The 13,684-nt window shown below is 47.5% G+C and overlaps 5 protein-coding genes across 5 annotated transcripts in view, besides 3 other annotated features; 2 read left to right on the top strand and 3 right to left on the bottom strand.

The window, feature by feature from the left end:
* Positions 1-1,087: 1,087 nt before the first annotated feature.
* Positions 1,088-4,096, bottom strand: UA08_02343 (hypothetical protein; the record flags this gene model as incomplete). The annotated part of the gene is made up of 3 exons (XM_020264375.1): positions 1,088-3,142; positions 3,570-3,926; positions 3,992-4,096. 3 exons carry the CDS (start codon positions 4,094-4,096, stop codon positions 1,088-1,090), a joined length of 2,517 nt encoding a protein of 838 aa, XP_020122355.1.
* A 467-nt stretch (positions 4,097-4,563) lies between these two features.
* UA08_02344 (hypothetical protein) lies at positions 4,564-6,351 on the bottom strand (the record flags this gene model as incomplete). Its single annotated transcript, XM_020264376.1, has 5 exons — positions 4,564-5,040; positions 5,099-5,242; positions 5,318-5,695; positions 5,748-6,229; positions 6,318-6,351. 5 exons carry the CDS (start codon positions 6,349-6,351, stop codon positions 4,564-4,566), a joined length of 1,515 nt encoding a protein of 504 aa, XP_020122356.1.
* A 763-nt stretch (positions 6,352-7,114) lies between these two features.
* Positions 7,115-7,299: a repeat region (Identified by RepeatMasker using a combination of RepBase library and repeat library created with RepeatScout).
* Positions 7,300-7,609: 310 nt separating this feature from the next.
* Positions 7,610-8,459, top strand: UA08_02345 (D-tyrosyl-tRNA(Tyr) deacylase; the record flags this gene model as incomplete). The annotated part of the gene is made up of 5 exons (XM_020264377.1): positions 7,610-7,616; positions 7,677-7,861; positions 7,917-7,959; positions 8,024-8,250; positions 8,325-8,459. 5 exons carry the CDS (start codon positions 7,610-7,612, stop codon positions 8,457-8,459), a joined length of 597 nt encoding a protein of 198 aa, XP_020122357.1.
* A 786-nt stretch (positions 8,460-9,245) lies between these two features.
* Positions 9,246-9,729: a repeat region (Identified by RepeatMasker using a combination of RepBase library and repeat library created with RepeatScout).
* A 121-nt stretch (positions 9,730-9,850) lies between these two features.
* Positions 9,851-10,044: a repeat region (Identified by RepeatMasker using a combination of RepBase library and repeat library created with RepeatScout).
* Positions 10,045-10,678: 634 nt separating this feature from the next.
* UA08_02346 (Peptidyl-prolyl cis-trans isomerase D) lies at positions 10,679-12,067 on the top strand (the record flags this gene model as incomplete). Its single annotated transcript, XM_020264378.1, has 5 exons — positions 10,679-10,691; positions 10,763-10,830; positions 10,893-10,902; positions 10,982-11,068; positions 11,130-12,067. 5 exons carry the CDS (start codon positions 10,679-10,681, stop codon positions 12,065-12,067), a joined length of 1,116 nt encoding a protein of 371 aa, XP_020122358.1.
* Positions 12,068-12,542: 475 nt separating this feature from the next.
* The window catches only part of UA08_02347 (hypothetical protein), a gene marked incomplete at both ends in the record, with an annotated part of 1,420 nt that continues 278 nt past the window's right edge, over positions 12,543-13,684 (bottom strand). Inside the window, 3 exons of the mRNA XM_020264379.1 lie at positions 12,543-12,917; positions 12,999-13,401; positions 13,464-13,636. Of these exons, the coding sequence (XP_020122359.1) occupies positions 12,543-12,917; positions 12,999-13,401; positions 13,464-13,636 (951 nt within the window). The remainder of the gene's footprint in view (positions 12,918-12,998; positions 13,402-13,463; positions 13,637-13,684) is intronic.

Here is a 13,684-nt window from a genome sequence, read left to right on the forward strand (position 1 = left end):
AAAGCCCTGGCTTGCATTTAGCGACGACATCCCTGCATCAACCCCTCTCGTTGTTGACTAGGACCACACCCACATAAGTGCATAGCTTTGCCTCCCTCTAAGCCCTAGACAGGTCAGAGTCGCTCAGTCCGCATGCCTCAAACAGTGAGTGCACGTTCGTCTTCTGTGATTCACCAGTGGTATGTTCTTGTCTCATCTGTAGAGACCTGGGAGCCTTTGGATAAGGGCGTACCGGGTTGAACATACAATGACCAATTACGCCTACCTACGTGTCCATGCCTTTTGACCGCCAGGGTTTTCCGTATTCCATGGCTTGTTTTCCGGTCGAAATCCCTTCAGGACGCTGACTTGACCGAAGACCGGAGCCAGATGAGATTGGACAGTCGCATACACGTCCGCAAGAGCCAGGAATACGATGCTAATCTTGCGCATGCATTGAGCCTATGACCACACGCCACGAGACTTCGCATAAACTGCGCGGTGGTAACTGTACAGATAGGACGGACGGGTCATGTATTCGAATTTCCCCGATGCTGGGAACTATGTATTTCTCGCTCGCTTCCAGCGGCAGCCAACTCTCAACCTCGCACAGGAGCTAATGAACATTGGTCGTAGATAACAGACGAACGACACAACGGGCTTTGACCAGCAATGATAACATGCTGCCAAGGTATACTTCTGCCTTGTATGGAGAGGAGGCCGACACAAAGGTCGAAGTCACTATCGAGTTCGGCGCTCTGGTAACAACGCGGATTGCCTGAAACAAGCAAATCTAAACAAGGGAGTTCATATTGTCTTTTCTGGAATTACAGTTTGTAACAATCTAATTTGCATTGCACCCTAAATTGACCCCGAAAAAAAAAAAATAGAACATCGTTTTGGCCACTTTTGCATAAGTTTAGAATTTAAAACTTTCCTCCTCGAGTTACCCATGGCCGAAGTTGACAAGAGCAAAAACGCAAAAATATCTCACAGCAAATTCATGACAAAGTAAAAATCTCGCCGAAAGAGAAAAAAAAAAAAAAAAAAAAAAAAAAAAAAAGGAGAAATTCGATCTTTCTCTTCACGACAGCCGTGACACATGGAATTAATCAAGGTTGGTTGTGTTGAACAATCTATTACCGGTATCAGTGCCCCCTTTGCCGGTAAATTTATTTTCGGACAAACGAAGCGCAATGAACGACAAGTGAAGGAACCTGCAGAGCTGCTGGCTAATCTCGCTTAATGTCACTGCTTCGGACTGTATGACACCAGCAATAACTACAATGCGGACAGTGGCATGGAGTGTTCGGATATATTGCACAAAGTCTAAAATAGATTTGCCACTGTTCACCACCGAGTCAACGAGAAGAATCGTCTTGACGCTGGATAGATGCTCTGGTAAGATATCAGTTGCAGCCCGCGCATGTAGGAATGTTGCAGAGGGCAATGCATCATTAACGCCCAGCGCCATCGGTTCACCACCGCGCATCAGAGCTACAATCAGCGTGTCTTTCTCATTGAGAACACGATACCCGTCAGTTTGGTGGCCTTGAACATGAGGAATTGGAAAGGTTTCCAGGCCCAAAATTTCGGTGCAAAATTCTGTCGCGAGATACCATCCAGCTCGGTAGTGCGCTTTGCGCAAATCTGGGCCCGAGAATGCTGCGTTCCGCATAGGTGTCATAAGCAACTTTGCAGCAGAACGATGACTTGCGTCAACAACATGAAGCTGGTTCCAGTGAGTAAATATCGAATTGATGATGGACTGATCAGACAATTGTATGAGAGGGAGCCGTAATAAATCAAGACGCGGAGATGCATGGCTTGGGAGAAGGACCTGGCGCGGATAGAAACCCCCTTTTTTGATAGCATTGGCTAACGCGTCATCCATGCTTGCACTCCTCGTTGCCTGCTCACCCGTAATGACAACAGCTTGATTCGCAGCTGTCAGCATCCCGAGGTCTAGAGGACTATCACCAAAGGCCCAAACAGAAGCATTGCAGGTGCTGCGTACATGCTTTACTAGTCTCTCCTTTAAGTTCGGTGTCATAACGAGGCCATCTGACAGGCGCCCACCACCGATAATTGCAATGGAGCTGGAGAGCTGCTCCCTCTCAAGCACCTTTTCCCACACTCCACGAATACCACAAGTGAGAACAATTGCACGAATGTGTGTTCGGCCCGCCACTAGGCGCAGTAGATATACCAGATCCTGATGCATCGTTATCATCTGGGCTACCTTTTCGCAATGTTCAATGTACTCGTCATCCCCGATGGCTTCTTCGCAGAGCATGGTTGCTTGACGGAAGGCCGTATATGAGTATTGCAAAGTACCGCTAAAGAGTCTTTTCAATGGAGAAATTGTGTCTTTCAAGAACTTCAAGCTGGGTAATGCTTTCCAGAATAACTCGCCACTGTCCTGCGCTGCCAACGTCTTGTCAGCATCTAGAAGTAATACCGTCTCGGGCCTAGTCGCAAGGGCCTTGTCCATCTGTTGCTCAGCGAGTCTTGCATTAAATTCTTCCGTGTGATTGAGAAAATCTTGAAGTAGGGACATGAGCTTGCCCGAAGAATCTCGACCTGGTGAAAAGATTGCGAAGATGATATGATGGGCTCTACAGCGGTAACGCAACTCTTCAATTTCGGCCTCTTGCCACTTCTCCAAGTGTCTGATTGATGCGTCTGGCCGATGCTTTGCTCCGTCATTAAGTCGATACTCCGCAATAGTTTCAGGCGGGACATTTAAATACACAATATGTGTATACGACTCGAGATCAGCCTGGGTGCAGACCCATTGGCCGGTACTCTCTTCCTCGGGCCATAACATAGCGTGCCCAGCAACTATGGCAACTTTGCCACTGTCGCGGGCTTCCTGCTTGATCTTGTTTATGGCACGCTCTCGAATGTTGGTTTGCGATTCTTCGCTCAATCTCTGGAATGCCTTCAAACCCCCGGGTGTCACATCGGCAATGACTTGGCTACCGTCGTAAAACATGAAGGGCTCTTGACCGAGTCCTTGCTTCAGAGTTTCGAGCAAAAAAGATTTTCCAGAGCCTGGGATACCGTATAATCCCACAATGGTCGGCTCCGAACGTTGATAAGAGCTGGGCGGGTCAAGAGGGTCATGTCGTTCATGTGCGGCATCACAACTCTGACACCTCTGGAGGTCGGTAGATTGCATGGTGATAGTCGACTCAGGTAGAAAGAAAACGGTCAGGGACGGAGAAGTTTTGTAAGCCAGAAGATTGAAGGTTATGAAAATCTTCAAGAGTAAGATGAGGACACAAGGGCGACATTAGGAGGGAGAAGCTGTGCTCCGGCATATTCATATATAATAGACCCGAGAAGAAGTGAGAAGATGATTGGATGAAGGGAGAGGCAAGTAAATCCAACACAAGGCGAGAAACAATAACGATAGAGTTAGAGGCAATCCTGGCAGCCGCAGAAATCGCGCAGTGGCAGGACTCCCACGTCGACAGCTTCCGCATTCAAGAGTCATTGACATGCAGATACGAGCGTTATCGTTCCATTCCCAAGCAAGTTTGTCAGGGAAGAAGCGGCCAGACTTTTCTGAGCTGCCTACAGACTCGCTGGAATCTCTGTGGATCGATCTGATGGCGGCAGGCCACTTCAGCCACCTTGTGATCCCTGATTGGGTTGATAACTTCGCGAACAGAGCTGTGATCCTTGACATTGCAGGCAAAAGCTGCAGCTCTGAAAAAGCACCATCGCGAAGTATACTTGGCGACCATGTAAGCATACACTGGTGCCACGCGTATTCCAGCAAGGCTGGGTAGTGAGCGAAGTGGAAATCCGTCATACTGGGCTCGTTTGATCGAGAAGAGGACGTCTGCTGTTTCGCTCAGCTTGGGCCAGCCTGCTTCTGCACGCCGGCGTTCTTGGAGCTCTTCCCGGAGACGGCATTGATGCCAGGAGGCTTGCGACTGTCTTGGGAGATTGAGTACTCTCAGCCAATAATGGACTGCTCTCTGGCCCATTGAACGCATACCTGGCAGTATTTGATGCGCTTGTTGACTTCGCTCAGACGCAAGTTTTGTCCTGAGCTGCGAGGGATTAAATGCACCGGAGGAGGATCATAGTTGCTCCGAGGCATTCTTGCAGTGATGGTCTCCCGCATTGATGATCTTACAGCGATTCACTCGGCTTTTGTAGGTGGCCTCCCGCGTCAAGCATTCTCACATAGCCAGTCCTGTGGATTGGTGCAAGGTCTGTGCGGTCAATATGACTGATCTGTCTTTGGACCACAATACCCCTGTTTTGTTTTTGGTTCGAAAACGAATCCCAAACCACCCGGTTGGAGCAGCGTACAACGAACGAGATTCCAACCGTCTTCTCAACCGTGCTCTGAGCCCTTGAACTTATTGAACTCTTTGTTATTTTTTTTTTCTGTGTTCTATTGTATAGAATTCTTACAAGGGACTGAGAATGACTATCTCATCAATCAATCTGTTGGTTTATTCTGTTCTCTCGCTGCTTTATCAAAATCATCTGTAGACACTTAACGCACTTAACCCATTAACATATCACATGGCCATGCTTCTCTTGTTCATAACTGCGGCTCTATGCCAGAACGCTTCTTCCACCGTCCTCGGTCAATCTTTCTCGAATCTTCACTACCATATAGCCTGCACCAAGTTTGCACCGTCTCTGTGGGCGAGAATCCTCTCCCGTGCTGATCAAAATCGCACCCGGGGCAAAAAGCAAGGCTTCTCCCACGCTGAGATTGACAATCTGGTTGATAAATGAGTATTTACTCGATATTTCAGGCGCCAGTGAGCCTCCCTCGGCTTTATTCGGTGCTTTCCCACCCGGCTGGGCTCCCAAAGCTGCTGCAGCCACATGTCCTTCCAAGACACGTAACCATGCCGGCGATGAGAATTTGTGAACAATGGTGATGGAACAAAGACTAAGAAGATCGCTCGAGATCGTTGGTTCCTGCGTAGAAATGAAGATACGGGCGCCTAAGTGCCGTTGCAGCCTGACGGTGGAAAGGAGAGTGCTGGTGAAATTGTGAGATTCAATTGAATCCTTCATGTACTAGACACATTGTGTCAGTCAGTGTCCAGACTTGTGAATATGCCTCAAGGTTTCAAACCTTGTGCGCTTCATCGAGTGCGACCACTCGGCCAACATTGGTGTCCTGTTCCATGAAAATCTCAAAGCAGATGTTGAAGAGCGAACAAGCCGTATCTGGAGAGATACAAGGGCAAGAAAGATCGACAATTGTGAGCTGGGATGACTGGTAAGGACCATTAGTAACCTGGACTGATTTTTTTTTTTTTCTTCTTTTTTTGGGAAGAATTTACGTCCTCACCTCTGGTACCCAACTTGATCCTCCCACTCGAGTTTTTGATTTTCCCTTAGGATTTCCAGAGTGTTTCCCCAATGTCACTTGTTGACGAGGCATAAAACTCTCAAGAGTCTCCAATCTTTGTTTCAAGGGCTCAAGCTGGCTGGGAAGAAGATCAGCATCCAAAACCTGTCTTTTGAAACTATGATAGTCAAATTGAGAGCCAGTCTCCTGCTGTAACAGGCGCATTTCCCGCAAAATGCGCTGGACGGTATGCATATATAGAGGCACTGTGCCTTTCTCTTGGCCTACCGCCATGAGATCAAGCATACGCTTGGTATTTAAGTTGTTCTGGTCAATCTGCAACGGTTCGACTTGTATGTTGAACCTAGAGTATGTTCTCTATAGTAGGTTTCAGTAATGCCGCGCATGACCAGGAGGGAATTTGATTTACCTGGATTGTCCGCAGGTTAGTAGGTGCGCACAGAACTCTGGCCTTGATGCCAGGTTGCGAGGCTAGAAATGCCGCCTCGCACGGAGAGCCCCCACCATCACATATGAAGACATCATAGTGAAACACAATGGCTGTCAACGGGTTTGAGAGTCGGCCAGCGTTAGATTTCAGCAAGCAGCCCTCGATGAGGCAGGAGAGCGTGTGGCTTTTACCAGAGCCTTGGGATCCGCAGATGAATGCACTCGACGGCGACGAAACATTGAAAAACACCCGGGGATCTCGTTCAATTTCTTCATCCGTAGGGTGAATAAGTTCCGGATGCTGTATCCGCTTCAATCCTGCTAACAGCCCAAACTGCGAGGGCACAAGGTCAGGTTGGCGCAACAAGGGTCCCGTGAATGTCGGTGCTAATCTTGTCTGATCCTCTTGCTCGTTGTCACCGTGGATTCGCAAAAGGCTCATATGATACGCTAGTTGGGCATCTAATGGATGTTCGGTCACTGTCAGAGAAGCATAAAAGAGAAAGCCGAAGCATGGTGTTCTACTCTGAGACTTTGCATGTCAACGTACCATTATTTACCCCTTCACGCGAAGCATTGGCCATCTTTCCTTCTTTTTCTTTCCGGGAATCAAAGGGCTGAGGATCTGACAATAGGGTAAAAGCTCTGAGGATGCTCTGGGTACGGACTGTTGATCAACTTATATATAAGAAAACCTACGGGGTTAATGGTCAAAATCAACTACATCAGAACTGTCGAGGGGGTTGAAACGCCGAATCTCGCCGCATATCATGTGCGAAATAAAGTGAAATGGCCAAGAAAGAGAAACCAACTCATAGATGCGTCGAAGGGGGGGAGGGGCGGGTGTGAAACTTGAGTCACTGACTTCTGTAATGCATGATGATGAAGACTAGAAATAACCTCCATCGGTGATCTCCGCTTAAGTGGAATGACTCTTTCAGAGATACAATCTCGTATTTGATGGCCACCCGCAGTTGTGGCCTCCGGCATGATGATGCTCGCAGACCCAAAATATGATCAACCCATGCAAAACTCGAATTCTTGAATGAGACTTGTGGTCTGTATTACGCATTCCAGCATGTTGCTTCACGAATTGAAAGTGCAGTAGTTGCTGTCTCGGCTTTCACCTAGCTAGGAGGAAGACTGCCAATCGCGCTCATCTCAGAGACTTCAGCCTTTGGTCTATACGTACAGATGTGGATATCTCAGGCAAAAAGAAAACCTATGCATGTGGCACAAGCGGGTCATCCAAGCATAACGGGCGTGACCTATGCTCTATCGATGTCTGGGAAATGTGAAGCAATTTCTCTCAACGTCAGGTTCTGGCTATCTAGCTCACGGGGTTTCGGCCTCAGGCTCTGCCACGCAGCGATTAGCTGCTGAGCATACGTGGATATGCGTTTTCTATCCGAATCTATTCCTAGGCCGAAGCCAATCCCAAGCTACGTTCTTGCAACCCCTGTCAAATCTATCAACCTAAGTAATAATATTTACACTAAAAATATATAGATGATTTTACTACTTATGATATAAGTAACCGGGAAAACGATGACCCGACATGCACGGTTGGCCGCCCCACCGTGCGTCGGGGCCTTCGCTGATATCAGTGACGCTGGTGGATTGCAGTAAGAAACTTCACTCAAGAACAGTGCTATTCCCAGAATCTCAACCATAATTTCATTGGACTATTATATTTCCTTCCCCCTCCATTGTCGCCACCCTTGCAGTGGGCTCATGTTAGCTGCATATCTTGTCTTCAACCTCGTTGAGAGCGCCACAGTGGGCACTTTGCGCGGCCTGCCTTGACAATTGATGTTTTTATGATCTGCTTGACTAGACGCAATGAAGGGTACTCTACTTGTTTACCATTGGACTTTCTATGAACTTCTCTTACTGACGTTATTACTAGCTGTCCTCCAACGGGTCAAGTCGGCCTCCGTCACAGTCGATAATCAATTGATTTCGTCCATCGGCCGAGGCATACTTGTGTTTGCCGGGGTCGGCAAGGAAGACACTGAGAAGGATGTTGACTCCATGGCAGCTAAGATACTGAAAGCTAAACTCTGGCCCGATGAGACGAATCCAAATGCTTCTGTATAGTATACTCTCGTCCCCGCGTGATCCATACGCGACTCTAATGCCTTCTCAGTGGAAGCGGAATGTCCAGGATATAGAAGGCGAAGTACTGTGTGGTCAGTTTTATCTCACTTATATCCACCTCATCCGGTCACTTTCCTAACTTAAATCTCCAACCAGTATCGCAATTCACCCTGTACGGACACCTAAAGAAGGGCAACAAGCCCGACTTCCACAACGCCGCTGATGTTGAAACTGCCCGCCGGCTCTATGATCGCTTTGTTCAAAAAGTCGGCGACCTCTATAAAGCCGAACGCGTGAAAAATGGCGTCTTCCAGGCTATGATGGAGGTCGAATTGAAAAATGATGGACCGGTGGGTGTTGATTTCCGCAGCGAGGATGGAGCGGTAGGACTTTTTGTTCTCCTTCCAATGCGGCTTTTCATAATCCATCCTAGATGCTTGCTAACTGGCTTCTTCAGGTAACAATTGAAATTACTACGGATATGCCCAAGTCCGAGAGCAGCAAAAGCAATGGGAAAACTCTGAAGACGCAGACGGACGCAAACGGGCAGAAATATGTCGAGTTTGAACTTCCGGCGTCGCTCTTGGAGTGATCACCCAAGGTGATACTTTTTTTTTTTTTTCTTCTTGCATTTTTTCACTTTTCTAAAAACGGGTAGGCGTTGGCATTTACATAGGTCAATGGAGCAAACTGTAAATAGAGCGGGCCTTTGGTTTTGGATTTGGGTGTATATAGATACTGAATTACGAACTACATCTTCACAACCATATCATTTGGTGTCTTGTTGAGATGACCGTTGCTCTTGCTGGCGATCGCATGCCATTGATCAGCTAAAAAAGGGAATTCATATTAGCCTGATATTGCTGTTCAACTCGACTCTGCAAGAGCCTTTCGTGGCGTAAGAGCAGCTGGATAAGTTCCCGATTTCCATTGGGCTGTTGTTCTTCATGCAGGCGAAGTGTATGTAGACCCTGTAATGCCTCGGAAGTTGAGATACGGGGAGTATCTTGTATCAGCTCGCCCTCATCCTCGTCCGCATCTTCACTTGCTATAAATTGACTTAGAACTAAGGAATCAATGTCTATTACGCCATCTGTGACCACCTCATCTGCGTGATTTAAGAACTGATTCGTCTCCACAACGTCACGAATCCAATTTCGGAATTTCATGTTCTGGAGGCTAGTCGAAATCTCGCGGTGCAAGTTTGACAGGTCAAGTTTTGCATCTGTTTCTAGATCAAGCGCCATTTTGAAACAGCTTGCAATTGTGATATCGTCAAGATCGACAGTCCAGGACGTGATTGCCCAGCGGATTGCCGTCAAGATGGTTATAGTCATTGATGGATGGACGGCACGTTCGAACTCCATTGCCATGTATCGAAGCCACTCCCTTTTCCAATAAGCTTTCCAAGTATATAGAATGCCTCCATCTAGCGGGTGATATCGTGCTGTTGGGCATCCTGGGAGCCATATAACAAGCGTATTCTGCAACGCTGAGCCGACTTTTTGAACGGCAATCTCATGAGCAGAAAACTTGTCCATTAAAAGAACTACTTTGCGGCCTTGCATCTGGGCGTCAAACCAAATGAGCCATTCCTTAAAAATCTCACTAGTCATCCAAGCCTGTTTGTTACTTCGCCAAAAACAGCCTAGATTTTCAATGTTGACTTTAGCTTTGGAGAATGCTCTAGGTTGTTTAGCAGTCCCGATAAATAAAGGAGGAAGGCGTTCTGACGCATCGGAATTGCAGCAAAACAAAGCGCTTATTCGTGCCTGTTCTTTTCGGCGGTCATGAGCAGTACGTGTCGCCAAGTTCCGGTCAGGGGTCATTCTCCAAAATAGGCCGGTTTCATCACAATTGAAGACGTCTCGCGGCGCGAAAGCCCTGAGAAGTTGGCGAATTCTAATCATTTGAACAGCCGCTGCCTCTGCAGAATCTTCGGTGTCGGTGTTCTGCTTTCTAATTCTGATATCGTGACGCGACTGAAAGCGTTCGAGCCAGCCGTTGCTCAACTGAGGAGTGTCCCTTCCAGGGTAGATGTCAGGCCAGAATTGCTTGGCCTTTTGACGGATGATCTCCTGTGATAAGCTCATGTTTTGATTCTTAGCGCGTCGAATCCATTCAGAAAGCGCTTGTTCCAGCTCTGGCCAGTTCTCAGGACGGTGCCGTTTAGCGTCAAGAGGGTGCTGGCCCTGCAAATCGTCCAGGAAGGCGAAATGCGACGAGAGGATTCGAGATATTGTGGAAAGATTGATTCTGCGGCCATATTTGTCTTCAAACCACGTCGCAAGCTCTCTGTATGACATGCCAGGTTCCGAACGGTGCTGGCTTCGGAGGGCAATTTTCTGCGCGTTGGTGATGGCATTTCGATGCTTCTTGACTGCTTCCTCTGGCATTTTGAACAGGCGTATGTCAAGCACCTTCTTATAACGCGGGTTTGCTTAAGCCTTTTAGGCTAGCAAGAGGCTATACTTTTCTTAGACTAGCGTCCTCCATGAGGGGCAGCATGTGGCGCCTTGCCTCATACGGTTAGCCCTGATCATACCTCCGAAACTGCGGGGCTCAGCAGTGACCTTGGCAGCCTTAGGCAGGCTAGATGGAAGCTTCGTGAAGATCAGCTTTTTGTGTGAACGACTTCCTTGCTTGGTTTCTTTTGTGGTCAACCTCTTCTTCCTCATCCTGAAACCACCCTCAGACAGATCCTTCTCGCGCAACCTGTGTGCCTGTGTGCCCCGTGTGCCCCGTGTGCTAAACCGATTTTTCATTTTACATATCCATATATCTATCTCGTTAGACACCAAACTCACCGAAATGGCCACCGCAGGTAAGCCCAGACCTGATCTTTTTCGATGAGTTTCGAGCAAAACGAGTTAAACACACTCAACCCTTATTCAGGTCGTCCTCGCGTCTTTTTCGATATTGAAATTGGAGGTAAACAGGAAGGGCGAATTGCGCTCGAGTTGGTATGTCTTGTTTCCCTACTTAATTTGCCCGACAGCTAGCTGACATTGAGCCTTTACTACAGTTCAATGATGGTAAAAAATACTCCAGCCCTTCGCAGTCACTCTCTGTCTATATGACATTACCCCTAATAACGCTTTGTTTTCGAGACAGTGGTCCCCAGGACAGCAGAGAACTTCCGTGCTCTATGTACCGGTGAAAAGGGCGTGGGAAAGCAAGGGAAACCTCTTAGTTTCAAGGGTATATATACACAATTGGTTGATTGAGGTCGTTGGACGCAGCTCCTGATTTTGGATGACAGGATCAATTTTCCACCGTGTCATCAAACAATTCATGATTCAGGGAGGAGACTTTACGGCTTTCAACGGAACCGGTGGTGAATCTATCTACGGCGAGAGATTCGAGGATGAGAACTTTGAGCTTAAGCATGACCGCCCTTTCCTCCTATCGATGGCTAATTCCGGGCCCGCCACGAATGGTAGCCAGTTTTTCATTACCACAGTCGAGACGCCGCACCTGGACGGCAAGCATGTTGTGTTCGGACAGGTTATCAACGGAAAGAGCCTCGTCCGGAAAATCGAAAACATGCCCACACAAGCAGACAAGCCCACGAGTGACGTTGTTGTCGCTGATTGCGGTGAATTGACGGGTGAGGAGTATGCGAATGCCGATAAAAAGGCCGTCGATGCCACCGGTGACCCATACGAAGATTACCCGGCGGATTATGATGGCGAGTTGACGGCGCCATTAGTCTACGAAATTGCTTCCAAGCTCAAGGAGCTCGGTAATACAGCCTTCAAGAGTGGGCAGTCTCATGTCGGATTGGAGAAGTATCAGAAAGGTCTCCGATACCTCAATGAAACGCCCGACGCCGATGACAAGGACCCTAAGGAGCTCAATGGCCAACTCAAAGCGTTGCGATTCACTCTGCATTCCAACTCTGCTCTGCTTGCCAACAAGCTGAAGAGCTTCAAGAACGCTAAAACATGGGCTGGTTACGCATTGGAAACAGCCTCGGCTGCTAATGCTAAGGATGCCGACCGCGCTAAAGCTCACTTTCGCCGCGCTGTGGCTGAAATAGGTCTTAAGGAGGAAGACGACGCCCTTAAGGACCTGGAAGCGGCGTTGAAGCTTGCTCCCAATGATGCTGCCATCAGCAACGAAATTGCACGTGTAAAGAAGATCATTGCTGAGGCCGAGAAGAAGCAAAAAGCAGCTGCTCGAAAGTTCTTCTCATAACGAGGCTTCATCAATGGTATGAGCATGACTTGTAACAAAATGGGATCTACTCTTGTACCCCGGTTTAAAAAGCCTATGGTTTTATATATCGGGTTTCGATGGGGAATTTAGGAGAGAATAGCGTTTGGTTGTTCCACCCCAAGATACTCTGACCTGCGGTCTGGTGTCTGAACACTTAAGAATCCGATAGATCCAAAAATCAAATGTTAACTACGAATCAGTCACCGTGATAAAATAAACTTTTGTTTACGTATAAGCTATATACATACATAGCGTTTTATCCAGACCGAGCATTCTTTGTACTGGTCAAAACCACGCGACGAGCATTCTAACCGCCATCGTCGTTGTTTAGTTAAAGAGCCTTTATCTGCAACACAAGCCGTATGCAGCGTCACTGCCTGCTTCCAGTGATCTTTTCAGCTTCTCCAGCGTCTAGTTATTCCCAAATATAAACCGTTTGATGACGAGCAACGATTTAAGAAAACACTTTTGTTGGACTTGAAGACACATCCACCCGGGGGCTTTTCGCCTGGTCATTACTGGGATTCTTCACATGAGAACTATCCAAGGCATCCAGAGACAGTTGCAAAAACTCATGCTTGTTCTTCCACGTGATTTGTTTCTCGGCAAATCCCTCACTGTGTTCAGGAGGTGGAAGAGGGTCGGTGATTTTTGTGACCAGGTATGCAGTTGACGCTTGAGCAATTCCGTACATGAGCACGCCAATAAAGGGGGTCTTGAGCACAATTGTGAAGGCAAAGGCAAAGCCGAACAGGACTCCTTCGCGCTCAATAAACCATTTTTTCTTCTGCTCCTTGTCGAACTGGATGCGGCAGAAATATGGTTCAAGCTGAGAATTCCAATGAATGTTCATTAGCGAATAGCACCGGGGGGTTTTTTTATTTCAATTTACCAGATGGTAGGAACTCACCAGTTCTCGCATCAAGCTTCGTGATGCATAATAGCTATGTAGGAAGAAGACAACATACCGCCTTGGTAATACTAGCACCGACCCAAATATGACCGCAGCTGGGGTTGTTCCTAGGGTCTCTCTGGCATTGTAGAAACTTGCTGCAGGCATCACAAATCTTCCGATTACGGGAAGCAGTGACAGAATGTATATGCCTAGCCACATAGCAACCCTTCGGATGTATCGATTTAAGAATGCGATCAGCGAAGTGGTGGTTGGCTTTCGTGATCGTGAGGGAGCAGTAGGTCCCTTTTTGGGATACTGTATGAGGTTCGGATAATACATGTCCCTTAGATTTTGAGGGTCATCGGCTTTATGCTTCTCTACATAGGTGACATCGGCCCATTGAAGGGACAGTAGAAATCTTGGTTCCAGGTGTCAGTTCAAGTGCACATTTGGCGAGTCGGAAAAATAAATTAGTCTTACATATCATCTAAGGTAGGAGTAATATATCGCATGAGAGTCATGAGAAGGAAGGGCACTTGGAGGACCGAGTTGGATATAAAATCCAGGCCTTCAATGAGCTTATCGTCCCAAGTAACATCGTTCAGATCAACGACCACTGAAGCGATTTGGAGGAAGATTTTGACAGCGATAATCTAGTACCAACAGTCAATTATCTGATTCAAAAAAAAAAAAAAGGGGGG

Source organism: Talaromyces atroroseus (assembly GCF_001907595.1).
Source record: "Talaromyces atroroseus strain IBT 11181 chromosome Unknown scaffold_2, whole genome shotgun sequence".
Taxonomy (NCBI): Eukaryota; Fungi; Ascomycota; class Eurotiomycetes; order Eurotiales; family Trichocomaceae; genus Talaromyces; species Talaromyces atroroseus.